General features: G+C 40.0%; 1 protein-coding gene across 1 annotated transcript; it reads left to right on the forward strand.

The window, feature by feature from the left end:
* Nucleotides 1-968: 968 nt before the first annotated feature.
* LOC134137369 (myelin P2 protein) lies at nt 969-4,882 on the forward strand. The gene is made up of 4 exons (XM_062570247.1): nt 969-1,103; nt 2,617-2,789; nt 3,035-3,136; nt 4,653-4,882. The coding sequence occupies exons 1-4, from the start codon at nt 1,031-1,033 to the stop codon at nt 4,701-4,703; spliced, it is 399 nt and encodes a 132-aa protein (XP_062426231.1). The 5' UTR covers nt 969-1,030; the 3' UTR covers nt 4,704-4,882.
* The last annotated feature ends 18,531 nt before the right edge of the window (nt 4,883-23,413 follow it).

The raw sequence follows: 23,413 nt of genomic DNA on the forward strand, positions 1-23,413 counted from the left end.
GGTTCTTGCATTGTCTTATTTGGAAGGAAAAGAAGGTCTAGCATAAGTGACCCTCTCAGTTTCACATGGCACAGAAGAGACCATGGCCCTTCATGATGGTAGACCAGAAGAAATCTGGGAAAAATAGGACACATTTTAATGCAAGACTGCATTGCCTTAGATTCGCCCTTAAGCCTTTGACAGACCGAGTACCCATGTGCAGAAACGTAGAGAGAAAGGAGTATATTCCCTCCTCCCAATCCAGCAAACCTGCTCACTTTTCACAAAACCTGATCTGAACACACGCACTGATCTTCTGAACATATTTCTAATTGTAGAAGAAGAGGCAGCAAAGTTGAGCTGTCTCTTCTCTTCACAGGGCTGCTGGGGAACATGTAGGGCAGAACCCACAGTTTGGCATCATAACTCTGATGCGAAAGCAAACAAGATAGAACAATTTAATTTTGTATTTAAAGAGTGGAATACATGGGGGGGGGGGCGATCGTGGATCATGAAAGGAAAAAATAATAGCTTTTCCCCCTTTACACAGGAGCTTCTCACTACCTCTTCCCCATATCCCCATGGCTTTATTTTAACTGACTAGCGTACAGGTGACAGCAGTGATAATGGTGATAGTAGGAGTTACACTAATGGGAGGAAAGCCAGAGCTGGGCTTCGTAGGGGTGTAGTGATAGTGTGCTGGGTGGCATTATATTGCTTAGACCCCACCACCATGTCACCTGCCTGTTCTGCCTCGCGTCCCTGTCCCATGCTCCTCACTGCCCTGATTTATTCAGTGGAGGAAGCCGTGGCAAGCATCACCCTGAGCCTTGGTACTAACACAACCGGCCTTGGACAAGGTGCACATTGTCTGGCCCTGGCATTGCCTCTCCCACTGGCCCCTCCTGACCGTTATAAGAACGGGGCATCTTTAAAAGGAGGCGTCTGAGGTCTGAATCAGTCGCACAATCCTTCTGCCTCCCTCCAAGAGCTGCTGCTGCTGCTGCTGCTGCCTTTCTTTTGAGGACCACTGCCTTGTAAAGCCAATACGATGTGTAACCGATTTGTGGGAACCTGGAAGCTTGTCTCCAGCGAAAATTTTGATGATTACATGAAAGAATTGGGTGAGAAATGCTATTTCCTTTTTTTAAAGTTTTTTTTTTAAAGTTTTCTTTAAACTTTCTCTTCTTCATCTTATGATAGAATAAGATACCATCATCATTATCGCAGATAATGTCTTCTTTCTGGCCATAAGCACTTTAATTACTTTCTAGTATAATCTCATTTATTACATTTAGCATCTAAAATGGAAAAGGAGAAAGGCAGTTACCGGGTTATCATAATAAATCTACATCTGTCTAACTGATCTGAATAATCCATTTTCCTGTGCAGGATCCTTCCTATAGAAGGACCTATGAATTTGTAGGACTTTTTTAGTTTCTCTTGATTACACTATTAAACTCATGACTTGTGATAATTTACAATGTATAATGGAGCTGATGTCTCATGACACTTGGATTTCAGAGGCCTGAATTCTATGAATGAATCTATCTGTTACTGAAGAATGCCAGGAATGTAATAAATTGGGCATTGTTTTTTAATTTAATGCTGGCTTCATCTATAGATAACAAGTACACAGATACTCAGTTCCAGCATTTCTTTTGCTATATAAATGATTCACTGAAACATTAATTCCCTTTATTTGAAAGGTTAAACTCAGTAACAAAAGAACTTCAGTTAATTAATTAACCAGAGTAAATGCGGGACGAAAATCCAGCTACAGACATTTTTCTGAAGGTCTAAACAGAATTGTTTCAGACTTGAATAATTAGCACAACCAGTGTTATACTTTACAGATAACCTTATACCCTTTTATGTAGATCTTTTAATCTGAGCAGAATTAGAAAGACACTAACTATAGCTATCCCTGTTCTGCTTTTATAAAACGGAGCTCACAGGTTGTTGACCATAAATTGGACTAAAAAGCACAAGGTAATATAAAAGGCTCTCAACACAAGATTTTTATTGAAATTTTCTGCACTTCTTCACTCTTATACTCAAATTTTTTTTTTATTTAATACTTGTACCTTTCACTGAGATTTAGACATTAGGATTCCTAAGGGACGTTAGTAGTAACTTCGGAATGGCTCAGCTTTCAGTATATTTTATGTTTGGAAGAATAAGCACCAGCGTATTGGGTGTTCAATATCTCGTTTCTTCCCTGTGGCTGGTTAACAAAAGTTCAGATTCTCAGATTCATAGAGACTAACAAAAATAAAAGGATTTTTTCAAGCTTTTATGAGTTGCAGTCCTTTTCTACGGACCTTTCTACCAATTACATGACTACATAAATATAATGCAGATTACTAACCATCTAATTTTCATCTTAGCTAAATGTATACAACTGTACACTCACATGTATCTTTACTTCTTGCTGAGATGCATCAGCTGGGGAAGCCTCAGCCTCTAAAAGTAATATTGTATGCAGCTTCCACATATGAGAAATCAGTCTCATCTGAATCAGACATTATAGTATTCAAGAAGAAACTTTTTCTTATTTTTCCACAGAAGTTTTAGGAAATGATAATGAGTTTCTTGTTTCCTAGAATGTAATGCTATATTTTTTCTGATTTATAGGAGTGGGCTTAGCTGCCAGGAAACTAGGTGGCCTGGCAAAGCCCAATGTGATCATCAGTATGAAAGGGGATGTGGTAACTATCAGAACTGAAAGCACCTTCAAAAATACAGAGATCTCCTTCAAACTGGGCCAGCAGTTTGATGAAATGACAGCAGATGACCGGAAAGTCAAGGTAAGGTGGCTCTAAATGATCTCCAAGGGATCCAGGTGTCCAGGAAGAGAGACGGGAGGAGTTTTTCCATTATGAAATTTCCAAGCAAGGAAAGTACCAAAAGAGGAAGCAGTATGGAGCTGAAACCGATGTTACTAAGTGTGTCATTAGCAGAAAATGTGGTTCTTGCTAACCAAAAAGTGAATCGTTACTCTAATCTAAAAAACTTTGATCATGTTTTGAAACTCTTCTCTTGGCCTTTGCAGAGTGTCGTAACCCTTGAGAAAGGATCATTGGTGCAAGTGCAGAAGTGGAACGGCAAAGAGACTACGATAAGGCGAAGACTAGTTGATGGGAAAATGGTGGTGGTAAGTACGTACTTTCTCTCTCCTTATAAACTACCAAATGGTAGAAGGATGCAACCTTCAGTCTGTTTCGAGCGAAATGGTCTGTCAACTTTGGCTTTCCCTTTGGCTTATGAGAGAAATAAAGATGGAGAAAAAAGGAAACAAGCTTAGGAAACAAGTTGGAAGGAAATAAATCTTATTCTATACAGAAAATCGTCTGTGAAGTGATTATATTGGCAGAGCTTTTCCACATCCTTTTCCATTAATGCCAGTCAATTAAAAAACTTGTGTTTGCTCTGTCCACATGAGCACGCCAGGCTCACTAAGCAGGTGCCTGAGGTTTATGGTATGAAAGCTGCTATCTCTGCATCTGACTCTACTTGTGATGATAAACATAGTAGGGACTGACAGGTCCTGATGGCTCCACCAAAGAGCCCTCCGCACTCCAGGAACTGAGTCTTTGATGAAGGCTGGCGAGTGGTGACTTTCCCTTATCTGTTTCTCTCATCAGGGCTAATCTATCTTTCTTCATCAGTCACACAGAAAGCACAGGAAAGCAAAGCCAGTGTTATCATACATTTTGGAGGCCTTAGTTGCAGTATTTTTTTAATAAAGGCTTACTGTTGAATGAAGGAAAGTATTTTGTTCATTAAAGTTTTTAAAGAGAAAACTAGCATGAGTAACTTGTTTGAAAACAGCAACGTTAAGTCTTAATACCTGAGTTTGTTCTGATTGAATTTTGTTTTAAACTCTTAATATGTTTGGAAGGTTGATTTGCTTTTGCATTTTACTGTGACTGCATTTCTCTGTAAAGTTCTCCTGATTATTCAAACACCTTTAAAGAGCTGAGCAGAGAGGTAGCACCCCTCTTGCACCAATGTCCTTCTGTCTGCAGTTCAGAAGTCTCCCTAGAGCACGTTGTCAGGGTTAGGGCACAGCAAACCCCATCAGTCTGCAGAAGACAAGGTTTCCGTGACGCTTCTCTCTCTGCTGCTCAGGCCCTGTGGCTGTGAGTCACCAAGAGCCAGGCAGGGGGTGAGATGCTCAGCACAAACATTTTGTGACTCATTAATCCAAAGTTTTATAGGCCAGAGGTCTGACCTTTGAAATTGCATAGGCCACTTTTGCTTCCACAAATAAAATCCATTTTTTAAATTGAAAGTTTGTGTTCATGGGTTGTGGTAAAATAAACTAGGCATATAGACTAGACTGATACTTCTGTCAAGTCAGTAACACCAAGGAAGGTAAATATGTTTCTGGAAGCCGAGCAAAATTGAATGAGCTACATAGCTATATAGCTACTACCTCATCTCCGATTTCGCAATATATTTATCATTATATGCCACTTCATTGCCTGATGCTGTTAAAATAACAAGTTTTTCCACAGTAATATAAAAACAGCTTTGCTGTTTATTCTAAAAATTATATAGAGCTGTACAACGTGATATTTGGATTTTCATTGATTTTTGTAGTTACTCAAGCAGATGCACCTCCCATCAGGGAGAGGTTTAAATTAATATTTTATTTTGTGTCCTAGGAATGTGCCATGAAAGGAGTTGTCTGCACTAGAATCTATGAGAGAGTGTGAAGAAATTCCTCCTCTGCACCGGACTGGGACTAGCTCTTAAAACTCAGCTTAGTTCAGTGACCAAAGCCTCATGCTTCTTTATTTTCTTATTTCCTTTTATTGGGGAGATGACTACATTATAATTTGATATTTCAGAGCCATAGTGTAACTAATCCAAAGTATTGTGGTGATCCAATAAAAGCTTCTCAACACATAAAATAGTATTTGTCTCTGCATGAATGATTTAGGTTTTCTTCCCTGCATGCTGTTCATCTTTTCTGCTCCTGTCTGCCTAAGTTGTCAGACTATTTCTGAGTAAAATAGTGAAACACAACTAATTTGTCTTACAAGGGTGTTAACACTTTTTCCTTGATATATGTAATAGTTCTCACCTCATGGCTTCAATATTCCTTTCCTATTGACAACTTTATTGCCAAGTAATTCCTATAGGGAAACCATTCTTACCATCAGATTTCTTGACTTTCTGTAAATTTTTACTTATAATTTTACTACATCATTGTATTATTCTCATATCCAACATTTTATAGTTTAGTGTCATTTTTTATACTTCTTGTAGTGCTATTTTTCATATATTTTGGCATTTATTTGTAAGAGAATAACTACTGGAGGAAAAAGATACCAGGTTATAATTCATGGTTTTCTGCCAAATAGTTTTTTCCACCGTAAAATGAAGTGTGCAGCTGTTGTGAATGAACTCCAGAAGTGTTAAGCTTGGAAGGCTACATTTTGTGAAGTGCTGAGCATTTAAGCATGAGCTTACTGTTAAGCACATGAAGGAGCTTTCACGGGGTTAGATCTGCTCCCAGGCCTGGCTGCCTAAGCTCTTCATTGCTCCCGTTGTACATACATTGCGCTTTTAACTAAGGGAAAAACAGACAAAGCCCGGACGATTTCTGCAAATCGATTTAATCAGAAGGCGTTCTAGCAGCTTATTAATTTTTGTCTCCAGCAGTCGGTATTCTGTGATACCACGACGTTCGTGCTGACTGCGTGGAGTGGGGTATTTCACCCTTCTGTCCCGCCTAGGCGCGTGGGAAGCTTGCGCTGGCCTCCGTGCTGCTATACCGGACTCTCCCCGCCTTTTCTGTGGGGGCTAAGACCGCTGTGACAGGTGCAAGCGTTTATTTTGGCTTGTTACGAGCGGCAGTGCTGACAGGAACCTTTGCCTACTGATTTTACACTCCAGAACGTGAATTCTCAAGGCTGAGAGAGATCCTGAACGTCGTACGTTAAACTGGTGCAGCCAAGCGGAGAGTTAAGAAACGAATGCTGAAACGGACCGCCGGTTTGGCTGTTCGCTCGGCAGCCTCTTCAGGCCCTCGCTTTGCAGGGCGGAGCGGCCGCGGCGAGGCAGTCGGGGCGGCCCGCGCCGGCCGGTCCCGCCGCGCAGAGCTCGTCGCTCGCTCCCGAGCCGCGGGGAAAGGGGCAGTCGCCGCTGCGACAGGCTCTTCGTTTCCTCGGCTTTTCTGACAGCAACCTGTAACTGTTTCGCTGGGGTTAAACGGCATATTTTCCTCGCCTTCAGCTTTTTATTTCCTCAAGAAAAGGAAGTAAATACTCACTTCGATACAAAGCTTTTTTTTTTTTTTTTTTCCCCGGCTCTGGAAATAGTGGCGGAAAAAAAAAAAAAAAAAAAAAAAAAAAAAGCACGACTTGCGCAGTCCACATTCATTTATTTACTATCTTCTCCTTTTCTACGCTATAACCCATCACCCTTCTATTCTCTATACGGAATTGTTAACTGCATTATTTTCCTAGAGTCTTGGGATTAAAATAATTGTTGCTTTGGGCTTTTTAAATTCCTGACTAAATGTAGTTATGCTATTAGGAGCCTAGTGTTCGGCACATGTACTCTACACAGAGGTCACTTTAAAATGTCCTGAGAGCTGAGGACTTTCCAAAACAGGAAAAGTGCAACTGAACTGATAGTGTTGAAGGCAAAAACAATAAAGCAGGTGGTACAAATCGGCATAGAAATGGAGGATTTGGGGATTCTGGTGTCTGTAAAGCAGTCCGGGGGGGGGGGGGGTTGTCTTCTGGAGAATTTAAACAGATTGTGAAGTCTCAAGGCCGTTTTATTGTGTCTTACCGCAAATTAGTTTTTCTGCTTTCCTAAACTCTTGACAAGGGTCAGGTCCTCCTGCAATGAGTGTCTGAACTGAGGCACGATACCTGCCATTTCCCTTGCCTGTGTGCGCCCCCATATAATTCAATATTAATAGCCTGATGCTGGTATATAAATATAATTATTTAAACCAGCTGGCCTGATCTAGTGCCCAGCTAATGAAGAAAGTGGCTGGTTTTAGAGGGCACACGTGCTTCTCCCGTTCGTCACTCTTCCTCCGGGCTCTGTCGTGCCTCCTTTCCCGCGCCGCTTGCCACTCGCCTCGGCGGCGGGAGCTGCCCGCACAGGGTATTCACTGCTGCAGAGCGGCCAGAAGCAAGCGGGCACCGCGGGAACCTGCGTTCATCCAGTCGCTCCCACTGGGACCACCGAAATCGAGTACGAGCCCGTGGGTCCTGCCGCTGTTGCCTTGGCCGGGGCAGAAGGTGACTGTGATAGAAAGCATCTCTTGGGGTCAAGGAGCTACATCTGTGGGGCTGTAGCCTTGTTCCTTCCTTCATCACACCCTGAGGATTTTCTGGGAAGGGAATGGAAAGGAGGGAACAAGCGGGAGAGCTGAGGAGGAGGGGAAGGCCACTGACTTTCAAGAAAGAAAATGTTTATCCTGCTGACAACTTACATAGTAGGTTTAAACCTTTCTTGAATGTTTTAGCAAAGTTCGCTCAGGTGGCAGATTTGGGGACAAATGTACGTTTCAAAGTGAATTTGCTCCCACCCAGTGGAGCAGCACCTGGCCTCTGCTGCTGTTTCAGTTACGGGAACGTTACCGCGTGTTTGGACAGTTGCACTAGACACCGAACATGCAGGTGAACGTGCCAAAGATTTGGGGAGGGGGCTGTTATCAAAGGAATTGTGCTTTGTAGGACATCCTCACCGCTCGTAGTATTTCCTCAGGGAGAAACAACTTGTTATGCTGATAACCACCGGATGCTAGAGAAATTGCTCAACTGTGTCTTTTAAGATGTTGTTGCCTTCACTAATTTTTGTTTTGGATTAAAGGCGTTCTCTCGACGTTGGCGGTACAACGGAGTGAAAGGTTAGCAGAGCTGAAGGGGTAATCAGTCAGAAATGAAGAGGCTGATACCATGAAAAATTGCCTTCAGGAACCCAGGAATTTAGATGTAATCAAGTTCTTTGTTAGGGAGGTAATTAGAGCATATCCTTGCTATTTCAATGCAAAATGTTGTGACTGGCTATTGGCCATCGTACTGCAGATGGAAAACACAATATAATGATGTTATTCGGACTAAAGGGCACAGCATTAGGAATGATGCAGTCACTAAGACACTACAAAGAGAAAAAGCTACATTACACAGACGCTGTTCTTAACGATATTTTTGAAGGAGCCTGTGCTCTTTTCACCTCTCACGTAGCAAATCGATATTTAAATACACTTTCCTCAAATGTTATAAATGTTTCTAAAATTAAAGCAAGATGGAAAGCAATGATTCAAGAATTAGAATGGATGGAGCTACTCAACCACAGCTGGATATATTTTCAGGTCATCAATGCAATACTAATTAAAAGTAATCATATTAAAATTATTGATCATATTATTTCTTATAATGTGATCAGAAATGTGTAAGGGTAAAAAAGTATTTCTATTCACTTCCAAGTGGGCATATCTACTTCCTGGCACACTTCCTTGTGGACAAGACTTCATAGTAGCACCTCTTCAAGCAGTTGGGTTGAAAGCACTGTGAAAGTTGGTCTTGTGCTTTAAGCTCATAAACTCTCCCAGTGTCAGAGTAGAAGCTGCAGGAGTAGTGGAGCTATGTGACATGCCCGCTAAAGCACAACCTGTATCCAGTTTGATTGAATTTGGGGTATAATTATGAGATCTTAGGCATAATTACAGGAAAGGGCAGATATTTAACATACCAATACCACTGAATATGCCAACAATAATACCATTTATCTTTCAGATCCTAGCACGAGTTTCCAGAGCTGAAAACTGAAATATATACGTATATTTTATTTGGAAGCTCGGCACATTTGTTACAAAAATCTGTGAGATGGTAAATGTGGAGTCATCTTGTGTACAGAATCTCCTAGCAGAGGGTAACAGCTTTATAGGGCTTTGCTCCACCTTCTTATACTTTGTACCATATAGTTTATACCATATATGCAGAGTTTTATAGCCTATTGACTCTTATAAACTTGTATAGGCAAATTCATTTCAAAGGAATATTAATTCCTTCTTGTTTTCTTTACTTCCTATAAAAAATAAAAATCCAAAGCAATTTGAAACTGTAAGCCGTAACATTCAAGACCCCTAATTAGCTCTCTAGCACAAATGCCTTCATTTATGTTAGCAAGAGATAGAGCAGTCAGATTATGAAAAGGTAGGAGTATAGATGTCTCCACTTTCCCGACAGAATCTGAACTGTTTGGCCAGGAGCACAGGAATCAACATTAGGTCTCTTCCTGATGCTTCCTCTTTCTGAGGGATTCAGTGTAATCAGGAAGCATCATCACAGTTTATACTGGCTCTATTTCCATTTGGGTAGAAAGTATGTTGTGAAATAAAAATGCAATTGTTATAGTCTGAGATGATGACTTTGGAAAACATCTATCAAGGAAAAGGAATAATTTTAAGATTGTATTCCCTCCTTTTTCTTATGTACCTTTGCAAAGGCCACATATTGTGGATATCTTATATTCACGTGTAAAATTCTTTTTAATTGTTTGTGGCTTGGAAAATGCAATTCCAAACGTAAGATTAAAGTCAAAATCCTGATTAAGATCCATTGCGTAAATATAATTATAGGGAAGGACACAGCTTTGCTATCTCACACTGAAGAGAAAGAAGACAACCACCTCTTAACTGGGATAGAAAGAAAAGCCAGCGAATTACATGGCAGTCAGCTTAACATCAATTCTCAGAAAAAAATGCAAATAAATCATACTACTTAGGAGAACCGAGAAGAGAGTAAGGGAATGAATGGAGGTCACTATGAACTGATCAAGAACAAACCATTTCAAACCAATCTCATTATCTTCTACAACAGAATGACAAGTCTCCTGGATGGAAGAAGAGCAGTAGCAGTCATTTGTGTTGGCTTCAGTAAGGCCTTGACTGAACCCTGTAAGACATTTTTATAAATAATCTAGGATAGATTAAGCTGTTACTACAGAAAAGGGGTACAAACTGATGCAAAAAATGTATTTGGATTGTCAGCGGTTCACTGTCAAAATGAAAGGATCTATCAAGTGGACTTCTACTGGTTCAGTCCTGTTGAATCTCTTGAGTACTAACCTGGATGTTATTTATAGACTGTACAAAGATGAGAGGAAATGCAAACACACTGGAGGAAAGAGTCTGAATTCAAATGATTTCAGCAAACTCAGGAAATAGTCTGAAATGGTCAGGATGACATTTAAGAGGAAAAAAATGCACTAGGCAGGATCAATAGCAGCACAAACACCGGATAGGGAACAAGTAAGAACTAGTTCAAACAGTAGGAGTTTATAATGGATTGCAGACTGAATATGAGTGAAAAACGTGACATTACTGAAAAAAGACAAACCTCATACTGGGGTGCACACCAAACCAAGCTCCGGTGGCTACTATTCTCAGCAACTGAAAGTATCCAAGAAGCAGTGTGGCAGAAGCTAACCTCTGCATTTCTTATCATGAGAATCACAGTTTACCGAATCTCTTCTCAGCTCCCTAAGTACATGTTCTCATGAGTCAAAAACTGAGCACTAAAAGAAAAAAGTAATTTTAAGCAAAGTAGTAGATTACCCAGAGTATGAATAGACTTTCATTATTTCCTTCTATTGCTCATATTTTCTAAGTAATCCGTCATATGAAATAGGAGACTTAAATTGCTTGCACCAGAAAGATACTGTTTTTCTCAAGCTAAATAAATAGCTGAAGGTTGAATAGTTTGAGAAAACAAAAAAGGCAGAGAGAGAGAATCTGAAATAAATAAAAAAAATCTTAAATCTGGGTAATCTGAATGCAGCATTCTATGATGAAGCCAGCCAGCCTGGGAATGTAGTCATATTGCTGTTATCACTTCAAAGAACCTGAAGTGTTTGTAAAGATAACCCTGTATCTCCAGAGAAAGCTACGCTAGCCGCATTTCCACTCTGACAGAGGGAGTCACCAGATGGTGATTAAGTACAGTCTTTCCAAAGCTTTTCTACCAACTGCAAAGGACTGCTGTATTGTTCTTTGGCATGTTTCAGGTTATTCACAGGGGGCTGTGAAAACAGCTGGAAAATGGTTTGTTTGCTTTTGCTTTTTTTTTTTACTTAATTTCCCTAAAAAGAGTGCCTAGTCAAGCCAGAGTTCTTCCCTTAAAGCTACATAATAGCACTGGGTCTGGATGCTCAAAGAGAATTACATATGAGATACCTGAGACCCGACCCCTCTCTTTAAGGACTGGCATGCAAAGATTGAAGACATATGTTGAACTGAAAATATTCTCAAACTCTGCATCAGCAACGGCTCTTCCACCTGAAACCAGCCTGGAAAGCCCTGTAGCTGTTGTTGTTCAGTAGCTCAGAGCCAATATGATTTACATTTTTTACTGTTATCAGAATGAATAGCATCAATCTTAAAAAAAAATAGCTGAAGTGATAAGGAAAATGGCTAGGATGTTCCTCATTGCTCATACAAATCCATAGTTATCAGTACTGCTGTCAAACACTGCTGGGTATCTCCTGGGTGCCTGCTGGCTGCAGAATCTGCCTATGCAAACTGTCCCTGAGCACTGAGGGACTAAACCATTCCTGAAAAATATCCAGCACAGCTGATTTCCCTTTAACTTGAAGGATGGCAATTAACTCAATCAAAAATGAGATTCTGAAAAACTCTTCAGTGGCTGGAGTTACGCCTCCGCCTCCGCCCATTGCTGTGGGCTGTTATGGGGAGAGGTCACAGCAAGGCAGCTGTGACCTCTTGGAAGGTCTCGCCGGGTGCAGCCTCAGTACTTTACCTCCTGCGGGCAGGTGTCTGGGATGTGCCCCACTCGGGCTGTGAGCACAGTTTCTGCTGCCTGAGTAACATCCGTGCCTAGGCCAGTAAGGGATGTATTTGGCAAAGATATCCCCCCAGAAGCTCTGCAGAAACAACTACTTTGAATCAAAACGATCTATTTTGCCCCTCCCCCCAAAAAAACACCTTACACAACATTTAGATGTGCGATTTCAAAACCTGAGGAGACTAAATCATATCTTTTCTTATCTACTCTCCTTTCTTCCCACGGGTCAAGCTTGTTCCTCACATCAGCTCACACTGCTCACAGCACGCTGTGTATCTATCTGCTTCTCCTCAGACAGCTGGTCTGTACTAGTTTATCTCTGCTTCCTCTCCTAACTCCATATTCTCCAGGGCTATTTAAATGTCTAGCTTAACTTTCAGAAGTGAATATTTCTGCCTGAATGAAAGTAGCCAAATAGATAATTTCTTCCAGTGTTATGCCCCAATAAATGTCTTCCAATGTTATGAATGCCCCAACCAATGTCTTCTCATTTATAGAAGTCTGTGGTCTTGCGCTTTTTTCTCTTTTCCCTATTAGGACATTGTTGGGGTATGTGATAAAAGGCTTGTCCCAACATGCACTAAGGAGTCCAGAGGCACAATAGCAGATAGCGGGATAAACAGGACCAGTTCCATGTGAGCTGGTTGGTGTGCTTTTCTGCCCTTCCTCACTGGGATTGGGGATCCAGGGGCCAGTTGCGGAGTAGCTTGAGCGTCTAAGCCCCGTTGTTGGAGATCTGCTTTGTGTGTGTGTGTGTGAGTATATATATATATGTATATATATTTATGTATGTATGTATTTCCCACTAATGAACCTTCATCCTGATCAGCCAGAGAGAGGAACAAGATAAGTCCTATTTGTGTGAATGCTGAGTGTTTGTCTGTTCTGATCTATGTGGCCAGCTGTGTGTATATTTATACAAATATATAAATATATGTATGGCACATGTGTGTCTGTGCATGTGCCTACTGGGAATACAGGCTTAGCCTCACAACTGGCTGGAGCTGGGGGCTTGGCATTTCAGCAGCCTTGCCTCTGGCTGGGCTACCAGATTTAGCAGGTCCCTAGCAGATGTTCCTCCAAAGCCATCTTTGATTCAGCTATGTCTTTTCCTCCATTTCTATTGCTTAGTCAGCCTTGATTGAACAAAGAACTTTAATATGTATATAGTTTAATCTGGACTCATGTTCATAAATTGCTGAGTTTGAGATTACTCTGCTCTTGAATCCTGGCCTCCCATCTTTCTTGTTCTCAGGGAAGCAGTCATCTCACCTACCTTAAACAACTCCATCTGAGATAGCTCCCTACATAGTCAGTGGGGAGTAATAGACTTTTACGAAGTATTTTATTTGCTCTCTCTCTTTAGGAGATATATAACAGCTTAGTAGGACTTGCTTTTCTTCACTGAGTGGTAAAAGGATCTGCATTATTAACTTACAGGCAATTAATATTGCAAAGACCTTCATGGCAAGTTTATATCACTCGTCTTCTAACAGGACTACAGTTGATATTTCTTTGATGGCAGACCTTTAAGGAGCAACCAACTGGAGAGTAGTGTTGCACTGGTGATACAACGAAAGCACTCACATGTCTGACTGTACTGTGCCACCAGCACACCAGGATTCTTGTCTGGAAAATTAGATCCAAATTCTGGTTTAAATTTCTCTGCTGGTATAAACAGGTTCGACTCCATTAGCATGCCTGAAAATTATCTACTTACATGAACAGAGAAGCTGACCTGGTGCCTTCAACTGAAATGTGCAAGTATGGTCCTGGCCATGTATTGGCATGTTTCATAACTGTGGTAGTATTTGTTCATTTCTACCTGAATACATCCTGCCTGTCTTGCTTCCTGTTCTTCCGATGGATTTGACAACCTGTCTCACTTCTTGGGCTAATTTCCTAGGGCTAATCTGATGGCTAATCTCCAACTGATTTCCTATCCTGACTCAAAAGTAGCTCCAGCTCTCTGGTAACTTGTATGCATTTCTTGTGTTTGTAAAATATGTGGGAATCTGGGGGGCTGAAATGACCTTAACTAAATGAAACAATACGCTGATGTATTCTGTTACACAGTTTGGACTCCCAGGAGATTCTCATGAATCTAACAAACATTCAAAATTCTGGAAGCATAACTAAGCTTGAATCTTAGCTCCTCATTTGTTTCTAAAAATACTGCAGTTTTTCTACTCAAAAAATAGTAACACAAAATAGCAACTGGATTCTAAAATTTTATTTATTAAATCAGGAAATAACTCAGTACTCTACCAAATACTTTCTTTTCTTCTTCCTCTTTTCTTGGTAAGCCTGCAGAGAGGATTTTCAACAAATGGGGAAAGGGTGAAACATAGAAAGGATGTTAGAGTTCAATAACAGCATGTTACGTATGTTCCAAAGAAAATAGAAACATCACCTCAGGGACTTGATCTGAACATCTGCATTATAATAACGTGGTGGAACATTCAGATCCAAAGCTGGGAGATAGAGGAATGTGACCAGCGTCACTCCCAGGTGTGGTGCGAGGATGTTCGGCAGCCAAGAGGAAAGGGACTCTTTTTTCAGTAGCAGAAAATTCTCCAAGCACCATCTGGATTTGAATAGAGGATACTTAGAGGAAATAATGTATAAACTATGACACTATCCTTTGTAATTCACATGCTTTTGCAAACACATCCTTTTTATAACACACAAACACACAAGCACGCGCATGCACGCGCGCACACACACACGCAGAGTTTATGTACTCCCACAACCTAGAAATGCATTCATATTGTATAGCTTTTTTAATCCAGTGAACCAATAAGTTTCTTGAGGAGGAGAGAACATGGCCAAAAGATAGAAAAGAAATGGAATTTCCCTTTGTCATATAAACGTGAGACAGGATAAGTTTGCTTTCCTTAGTTAACCCAGCCAGATCATTAGCTTAAAATTCAATAATACTGTAATTGACTTCCATGTAATGGAAGGGAATAGGTAAGTGTAAAGGCCTCACAAGAGTTTAGCACTAGATATCTTTGCCTTTCACAGAACCACAGAATGGTTGAAGCTGGAAGGGACCTCTGGAGATCATCTAGTCCATCTCGTTTGCTCAAGCAGGGTCACCTACAGCACGTTGCAGAGGATCGTGCCCAGGTGGGTTTTGAATATTTCCAGAGAAGGAGACTCCACAGCGTCTCTGGGCAACCTGTTCCAGTGCTCTGTCACCCTCACAGTAAAGAAGTTTTTCCTTATATTTAGGTGGAACTTCCTGTGTTTCAATTTCCGGCTGATGCTTCCTCACCATGTCTGCCAGGGGTTTGCTCTTGTAAAAAGTCCATAGGATCTGAAAAAAGTGACGTCAGAAAGATTCTGTGGAGAAGTAACAAGACTCAAAAGGATTTATTCTAAAAACTACATTATTGATTAAAGTGATCTTGATTTTTTTCCTACAGATTTAATAAGTCTATAGAATGTGAGATAATTTTTCATTCCTTCTAGAATTTTATCTACAACTTCTATATAAAGGATGTTCTTCTCTATTAAAATACGTGTGTGTGTTTTTTTTCTGTAAAGATATTCACATTTGCTCTCCTGGATGAGGCTACCACTTCTATGTATAAGAAATAAATACTGGACAATAATTTAACAGAACATTACTGAAATGGATACTTTATTTGACTTTGGGCAAGTGAATGACCCTTCCTCTGTCATGTGGGCAACGTACACATGCTGATCCATAGTATGTAGGTGTAGGCCCTATCCTTCACCGCCTTTCAGTAAATTCAGGCCTAACACTGTACACAGACACATATACACACCTGTATATAGGCATATAACCTTTGGTAATAACGGCTGACAAAGGACAGCTACAGAGAGAAAGATAGTACATCTAAAAATACGGTTTTGTCCTAGTTTACACCAAAGACAATGAAGTCGGGACACTACTGTCTACCTCATGTTATGTTAATATTCATATCAGTCACGATAATTGCAGTCCAGTCGCGGTAGCACACTGAGGCTTGCTCAAGGGCCCTTGTGCTACACAGACTATTGTGCTCTGAGGAGCTTGTGTTACAAGCAACCAGAGCATCATACGGGTCCCTAAAAACATAGGTTTCCTACTGCATGGCAGCTAAATATGGATGAAGAAAAACAAAAAGCAAAACTGTAGCAGGCAGTAGCTTTGAAAGACGATGTGTCCTCTCCCCAGCATCACAGCGGCATGATGCTCTGGCATTTGCTGTTCAGCTGTCTTCTTAAATTGACCTCACTCAGCTCAACAGCATCCACGGTAAGACAAACTGCATTTTGCTTTGTCATTTTTACAAGCGAAGACTTCCCAATGTCTAGTCACATTCTTATGGGGAAACTAGAATAGGGTGACATGTTGTAGCAAGTGAATGGTAGCTATGGCAGACGGGTGTTGGGAGTCATGTGTCAAGATGTACATGGGAAAATCATTTTGAATCTGTTATTTTGTAAAGAACCTATTGCCAGGTTATCTCACACTGCCTTGTTTAGAGTTTGAAAACGCAGAAACCCACTGCTCCTGTTTTTCACCTCAGTCAGTTCATGTTGTTTTCCAAGGCACTTACTTAGGGAATCTGATCTGAATCACATTAAAAAAGTTGACACTGATCTCAAAATGGAGAGAGGAAAGGCTTTTCATGAGAAAAAAAAAAAAAAAAAAAAAAAAAAAAAGGGAGTCTTTTCTATTTTTCCACTACTAATCCAAACAGGAGGACATGCTCTGAAGTCTGGCTACTGTACGCAGTGGACCAAAGAATGTCTTCGGCAGTATTGATCTCCAGTACAGTCACTGAGCATACATAGTCACCTATAACAAGCAATAGTAGGAAATCTAGCCCTCAGGCAGCAGAAATCTCAAACGTATGAAATCCAACACATATACTATTTACTTCTGTATTAAGAATTATACTGAAGATGGATGAATGGTTGAACAGTAACGCTATGTGATGATTATAGCCAGGAAATAAAAGCTATTTTTTTTTCATAAACACACCTTTACTTTTTTTATACAGCAATACAAATGTTCATTTATGTTCAGCATTGAATGTTTGTATACAAAAAATGGTCAAATTTACCATCTGAAGAAGAAGAAGAGAAAGAAGAAGAAGAAGAAGAAAAGGGCTTTCTTTCCTTCCTTTCTCTGCTGTTGAAAAGATAGTGAGTGCTGGAAACTGGGAGGAAAATGATCTTATTTTTAATATTCTTTCATATTACTGCTGGTTTTTTTTCCCATGCATTTCTCCAATATGAAAAAGAAAAATAATGATCAGTAGCGTTTTCACTTTTGATAGAAAGTATTTCTGTTTAAATTTAAAATACTCTAAAAAAGTTTTATTTAAAAATGTTCTCACTGAATAAGATAAAACATTTTTCTTACAAAAATCGTATTTATTTTCAACATATGTTTTACGCTTTCCAATAAGCTTCACTTTACAGTTTCTTGCCAGTACTGTCTTCATGCAAGTTAGGTACCTGAGCCCTTTTCTTCTGCACTCTGTTTTTGGCTGTGGGTTGTTCTTTATCTTGGGTTTCCCATCTCATGGGCTCCATAAACGAAAATCTGGGTATCTGACTAAGGGCATTTCATTTGGCTAGGACTCAGGAGTTTGTCACACAAGGAAAATAAGAGAATAAGACCATCTGTTTCCCAAAAGTCTATGTGGTAACACTTCAGGAAAGCCTGAGCCTGCAAAAGAGTGGGAGAGAAAGCAAAGAGTATTTTGTTGTATGGTTCATAAAAGCAAGGAGATTGCTAAATCAAAAGGTCTGTGAATGGTAAAATATATGTATGTCTGTCTTTATGACCTTGGTAGTTTTTCCTCTTTTGAAATCTATTAAATTCGATCCAAGTTTATTTGTGTTTCTTTCAACCTAGATAAAGGTATCTTCAGTTCATGTTCTTCCCAGCAACACACATTTTAAACCATGGTGGAAAGTACATATATACCAGAACTGTGGTAGATTAGTATTTGTTTGACAGGACCAGCTGTAAAAATTGTATCACTTTGCTGAATTTTTAGCTGGCAGGGTCCTTGTTGGCTACTTTTCTTTCACCCTTCAATACTGTGCTGCTGATATGGTGCCAGGGGGCACATTCAATTTCAAACCTATGTTTCCCCAAAGCATGACAATGATACTTTTTGTACTTTCTGAAATTACAGCTTTCCAAATCTGGATATTTTAGAGATGCAATTATGAACAATGATTTAATAATGAAAAGGTTGATCTTATAGGTTAAGCAGATTGGCATGTGGTCTGCTATTTATTTCTTAGTTAACGGAGGCCAATGAAAAATAAAATTTGATAAAGTATGATTTGCATCTGGTTTTAAAATAGAATTTCTTTGTGTCTGCAGATGCGTGAGTTTTTTTGAATTTTATAGGTTTGCAAGAAAAGTTTAGGATAATGATCAGACCAAGAACAAAAAGATTCTTAAGATTTTTCTGGATTTTTCTGTCTATATAAGTGAACAATTAGATTCCTCCAGCTGAGTCGTATACATCATACAGTATACCAGGATACAGACAGTGCTAAATCAACCCTGAGTCTAACTTAACTCACAAACTGTGTTACAATAAGTCCAGGAAAGGTCTCTCACCTCTGTTACTTCTCTGTAACTGTACTACTGTCCTTTTGACCTTGGTGGTCTACTGTTGAAATATTTCTGAGTGCTAAACCCTGAGAACATGAGAGAGAGGAATACTTGTAGAAAAGTTGTGGTAGATAGAGACCATCAAAATCTAATTTGAAGAAGGTGAAGCTAGATTTAACTTGCTGTATTACAAGTTAATTACCCCTGAATTTTCTGACAAACATTTTGCTTGTTGGAGAAATGAAGACAAGAGGCATCGCATATCAACCAGTGGACTCAGAACTACTGATGGTTATTACTCTATTACTACTTTATCGTACTCAATTGCTAATAGCAGGCAACACCAGTGGCCTGATAAAGTCTCTTCCTAACTCCATGCTAGTCAACTAATGAATATTTTCCTCTTCTTTGAACCAAAAATGTAAGTGCACAAACAGTTTTCAATCATACCCAGCTTTTTTCTCTAAAAACTTCATTTACTAGGGGTTTTTTGATTATTTTCTTTAAGTTATCGCTTTATTGTGTCTACTATGTCTATTGGAATTTTTATAAACTCTATTTTAAAAGAGATCTGAAGCTACATGTTATTGTAGGAAACTGGAATATTGTTCTCTACCGGATGTTTTAATGCTGCTTGCTCCCTTTCATGTATTAGAGATCCTGAAACAGAACAGGTTAACTGCAGGAATGATGCCACCACACAGGATGTGAAATTCCCTAAAACGCAGGTGCAACACATGTTGCATGCATACACAGGAGTCCTGGCCCTAAGAAATAAGGCTTAACTACATCTTGCCATTTCGGTACTTCTTAAAGATTTGTGTGCTTTTATTATCACCATCCCCACATATGTTTAGCTTTCATGCTGTCCTAAAACATAGGGCTTTATACTCCTTTCTTTTTGCCTTCTGGACCTTACATTACCAGTGACTTCATTGTCAAGTTTCCTTTGATAATAACTTATTGGAGGGCAGATTAATGAAATTGAGGTTTTCAGATACTAACACCACTCCAGGAAAGGCAGTTTAAAGAAAAGAAAAGCAACAAAATAAACATGGGTAAACTGAATTGAAAGCAGTAGGAGCAGGGAAATCTGACTGAGTCCACAAATAGAAAAGCCAGGGGAAAAAAACTTTCATACATTTAGCTAGAGGATCATATGACAGTATCAAAGGCCCACACAAGTCCTACTGAACTGGAAGTTCTGTAAAAAAGGAGAATGTAATATCTATCTATGTAGTAGAATGTAGTATCTATCTTTAATGTTTTGTCCATTAGTTCTACCCGAGTCTTCCCAAGCCTCCTGAACCTCCAGTGTTTATCTAAGAATCAATCAAATATGCCTACCATCACATGAAATCCCGTTTATCTAGATGGATCTCACCGCTTATGACAAATCTAGAGGAATTTTCTTTTCTCAGTTTGGGAAAGGAAATGAAAAAAATAGCTTAGTGTAACGTGTAAATCAAATATAAAAGTATTGTATGTAGAAGAAGTACATAGGCAAAAAAACATAAATGAGAACATCCCAAGTGTTTTCTAACGGACTGCATATATACAGCACTTTTCCCCAAACTCTGTGGGGGTATTGGGACTGAACATTGCTGAGGCAATAGACATGGCTATATTATTGTTCCCTCAAGATACCTGGCTGCGACAAAAGTATCCTCAGGCCAGTCTCTGGTGCCAGGTGGCACAGATGCTCTGATCATAAAAACATAACACTTCTGTGAATACGTTAACCTTAACCATTAGTAAGGGAATTCAGTTGGATTGCAAGACTGCTCCTGTACCTGTAGATTTTCTGTTTGTTGTGTATTTCTCTTTTTCCATCTTGTGCCCAAGGAAATCACTCTCTTGGCTAGCTAGGCTGGTTGCCCCTTGGTGGATAGCTGGTGGCTCCCGTGCACAACCTCCAAAGCACAAAGTGTCACTGTCCCTGCACTACATAGAAGCCACTGGCACCAATAATGTCTCTGTCTTCACTGCTACCTCTTCAAGCACTTGGCATTGTGATCAGCAGGTCACAAGATGTTAAAAAGTTCAACTTGATTCATGTGTTCATGCAAACCACCATGCTAAACAATCCATGGTTATCTCCATTAAACTATAGCTGACTATGCAGTAAAGCTCTGAGCGAGTTTTCACTCTCCAATTTAACATCTGCTTGAAGGATATGTTAGATGAAATCAGAAAAAAAAAAACACTTTGGCAGAAAATAAATCGCAGATTATACGATTCATTTCCCATCCAACAGAGCACTGTGTCCCAGAGGAATAGGCAAAGCAGCTGCATGTATAAAATGCAGTTTTTTATGTCCATACATAAGAGAGAAAATAGTAAATGAGTGATCTTACGAAGTCATGTTCTTTTTTGGTATTTTAAATATGTATTAAATAGTCATGTGAATGCTTCCTTGCCCAGGATTAAGGTTTATGTTAAAAAGTCACATGCATCCTAAGCCAGAGGTCACTGCTAGTCATACTTATTCTTTTACTTTAAAGCTGTTCTGGCGAAGATGTAGTTAACTGAACATGACTCACAGTCTTTGAAGTCAATAAACTGTATTAAAGCAAAGTTTTTGTCGAATTTGTTTTGGTAGCTGATTAGAGGAACTTATATTCATTAAGAATTGGTGCTTTTGAACAGTAATGGCACGACCCATTATCGTGCAGCAATCCCAGTATGGTGCAGAGGAATAGGGGAATTTTTAGTATTCTGAGAATGTTTTGTAGCTCAGCATCCCACTGCCATCAAACAGGCACACACTTCATGACATGTCAATAGGTCAGCAATATCTAACTAAAATATTTGCTATTTGGCCTCAGTCCAGAAGGTATCTGGAACGAGTAACAATCTTTGGTTGTCTTGTGGTATACCGTCCATCTTGCACCCTGCCAGCTGTAATAGCGATACAGAGGAATTGTAACACGAAACCGAGAGTCTGACACTGTCTGAGGTGGGGAGGAGTGATTTTAGTGCTTTGTTTGTAATTCTGAAAAGTTTAAAACTGCATAGCTTTATTTTCTTCTTCCACTGTTATTTCATTGCAAGGGCAACAGGACACTGAAATGGCTTCTGAAAGAAATGTGTGAATGAAAGACAAGAGCACTAAGAAATACGTAAAACTGATAAATAGTTAACAGAAAAAATATGATGCATCTGTAATATTTGGTGATGATCCTGAGTTTTTTCTTCAGTTTAAAAACCTCTTCCTGCATCATTACTCTCTCTGACTGTGTGCCATTGCTGGTCTTAGCCATCCTAGTGACAGCCTGACCTACTCAGAGTGGGCAGAGAGCAGAGGTTGCACAATTTCCCCATATATTTTCCTACAAGCCTAAGTCATCCTTGGCTTATAAGGTGGGGCTTGATCTCCCTTTGCCTAATGAGGCATTTTATCCCTGCTGCCTCTGTGGAAAGGCATGGCAGATAATGCAGAGCCCAGCATCGGAGTAAGTGGTACGGGAAGGGGAAGATGGCACGCACCTCAGTGTCCTTCAACACAGGCCATCAATAGCCTCTCAGATTCCAGTTGGTAAACTACAGGTGCAAAATCTATGGCTCATTTGCTCTGGCTAGAGTCATCTAGGCCTTAATAAAGAGAGGAATGCTAAGGTTATCCATACAGTCTTTTCAAATATGAAAAGAATGATGCTGGCTGCAAAGTCGTGCTCTCTGAAATAAGGAAATGTCTTTCCAGATATAATTCCTTCACATAGACACTATGGTGCAGCTTTTGGTGACCACACTGTTTCTTTTTTTTTTTTCCTGGGTGGGTTCCCAGTGCAGTCTGGGATGAATATCTATGAAGATATCTTTTCCTTGTGCTCAGTATGTACCTGGCAGCAGATAAGGCGTTATCTTTTCCATGAATATAAAGAGAAGGCACAATGCAAACACTGCTTTTCACAGATCATGAGGAAAATGTAATATTCACCACCAAGATCTTTGAGCTCTAAGAATAGAGATCTGCTGTTTAAAATTGCGATTGCTGGTGCAGAGCTAAGCACACAGTTTCAGCAAAGTTATTCTGAATATTTCTGTGGGTGAAGCTGGGATGGGTGCTGTAGACCCAGGTCTTACAGGACTGATCCTGAAAAAGACATTTTCTTAGCATGCTTGTGTCAGGGCTTGAGACTATAGTCAGTGAAAATTGTAGTGAACTTCACAGAAATAGTAATACCAAACTGGCAAAGGGAGAAAGGTGATTAGAGTGACTGTTTTCCTGACTGAAATACTTCCCTTAGGCCAAACAACACTTTATAAAAGAGGATCATTTTTACTCTTTCTTTTACATGATGTCTCTCCCAAAATGTATTAGAAGACATTACGTAGCAGTGACGTATTTGAGATATGTGGCACTAACAGGTCTGGAATTCATACATGCATGCATCCTTACAGTACATTTTCTGTTCAGAGTTGAAGTCTTCAGCTAATAAACCAGTGTGTACGTGGAAAACTGAAATATCCGCTTCATTTTGTCAGGGCTGCCAAGTGAATCATAGGCAGGACATAGCCTCTGAAAATTAGAGAGAGCCCTGAATCATCATATTACTGTTGTATATACATATTGTTGTATTCAAGCATACAAAAGCTTACAGTTTCCCCCTTGCCTTTAGTCCCTAGAAAACTATGTGCTCCTGCGTGCTCAAATGCTCCCAAAAAATGTCTGTAAAGGAAGCTGGAGCAGGGCAGGACTCAGACTTCCAGGGGGCAATGAAGCATTGGCAGAGCTGGCAGAGGATGGCACTGGCTTCCGACGCCCACGTCTGAAACCGGTCTTCCCAAAGAGGCTGTGAATGTGCCCCTCCTTTCTAAAGTGATGAAACACTCTGCACGGAAGTAGGAGGTGCCCTTTAATGTGTTTCACCTTAGTAGTCTTTGCTGCTAATTCTAAGTGCTGTTTAAATCTAGAATAATAAATTTTACCTGGACAGAAAATTCCTTTTCCTGATGCACATCTATAGTCTTCCATAAAGATGTTTCA

This window comes from Rhea pennata, chromosome 2 (assembly GCF_028389875.1).
Source record: "Rhea pennata isolate bPtePen1 chromosome 2, bPtePen1.pri, whole genome shotgun sequence".
NCBI classification, from domain to species: domain Eukaryota; kingdom Metazoa; phylum Chordata; class Aves; order Rheiformes; family Rheidae; genus Rhea; species Rhea pennata.

What these genes read in the sequence shown, in the direction of transcription:
- LOC134137369 (XM_062570247.1), top strand. Translation starts at nt 1,031, where the DNA reads ATGTGTAACCGATTTGTGGGAACCTGGAAGCTTGTCTCCAGCGAAAAT. An exon ending in TGATTACATGAAAGAATTGG is followed by an intron (nt 1,104 to 2,616) that starts GTGAGAAATGCT and finishes TCTGATTTATAG; the next exon opens with GAGTGGGCTTAGCTGCCAGG. An exon ending in CAGATGACCGGAAAGTCAAG is followed by an intron (nt 2,790 to 3,034) that starts GTAAGGTGGCTC and finishes TGGCCTTTGCAG; the next exon opens with AGTGTCGTAACCCTTGAGAA.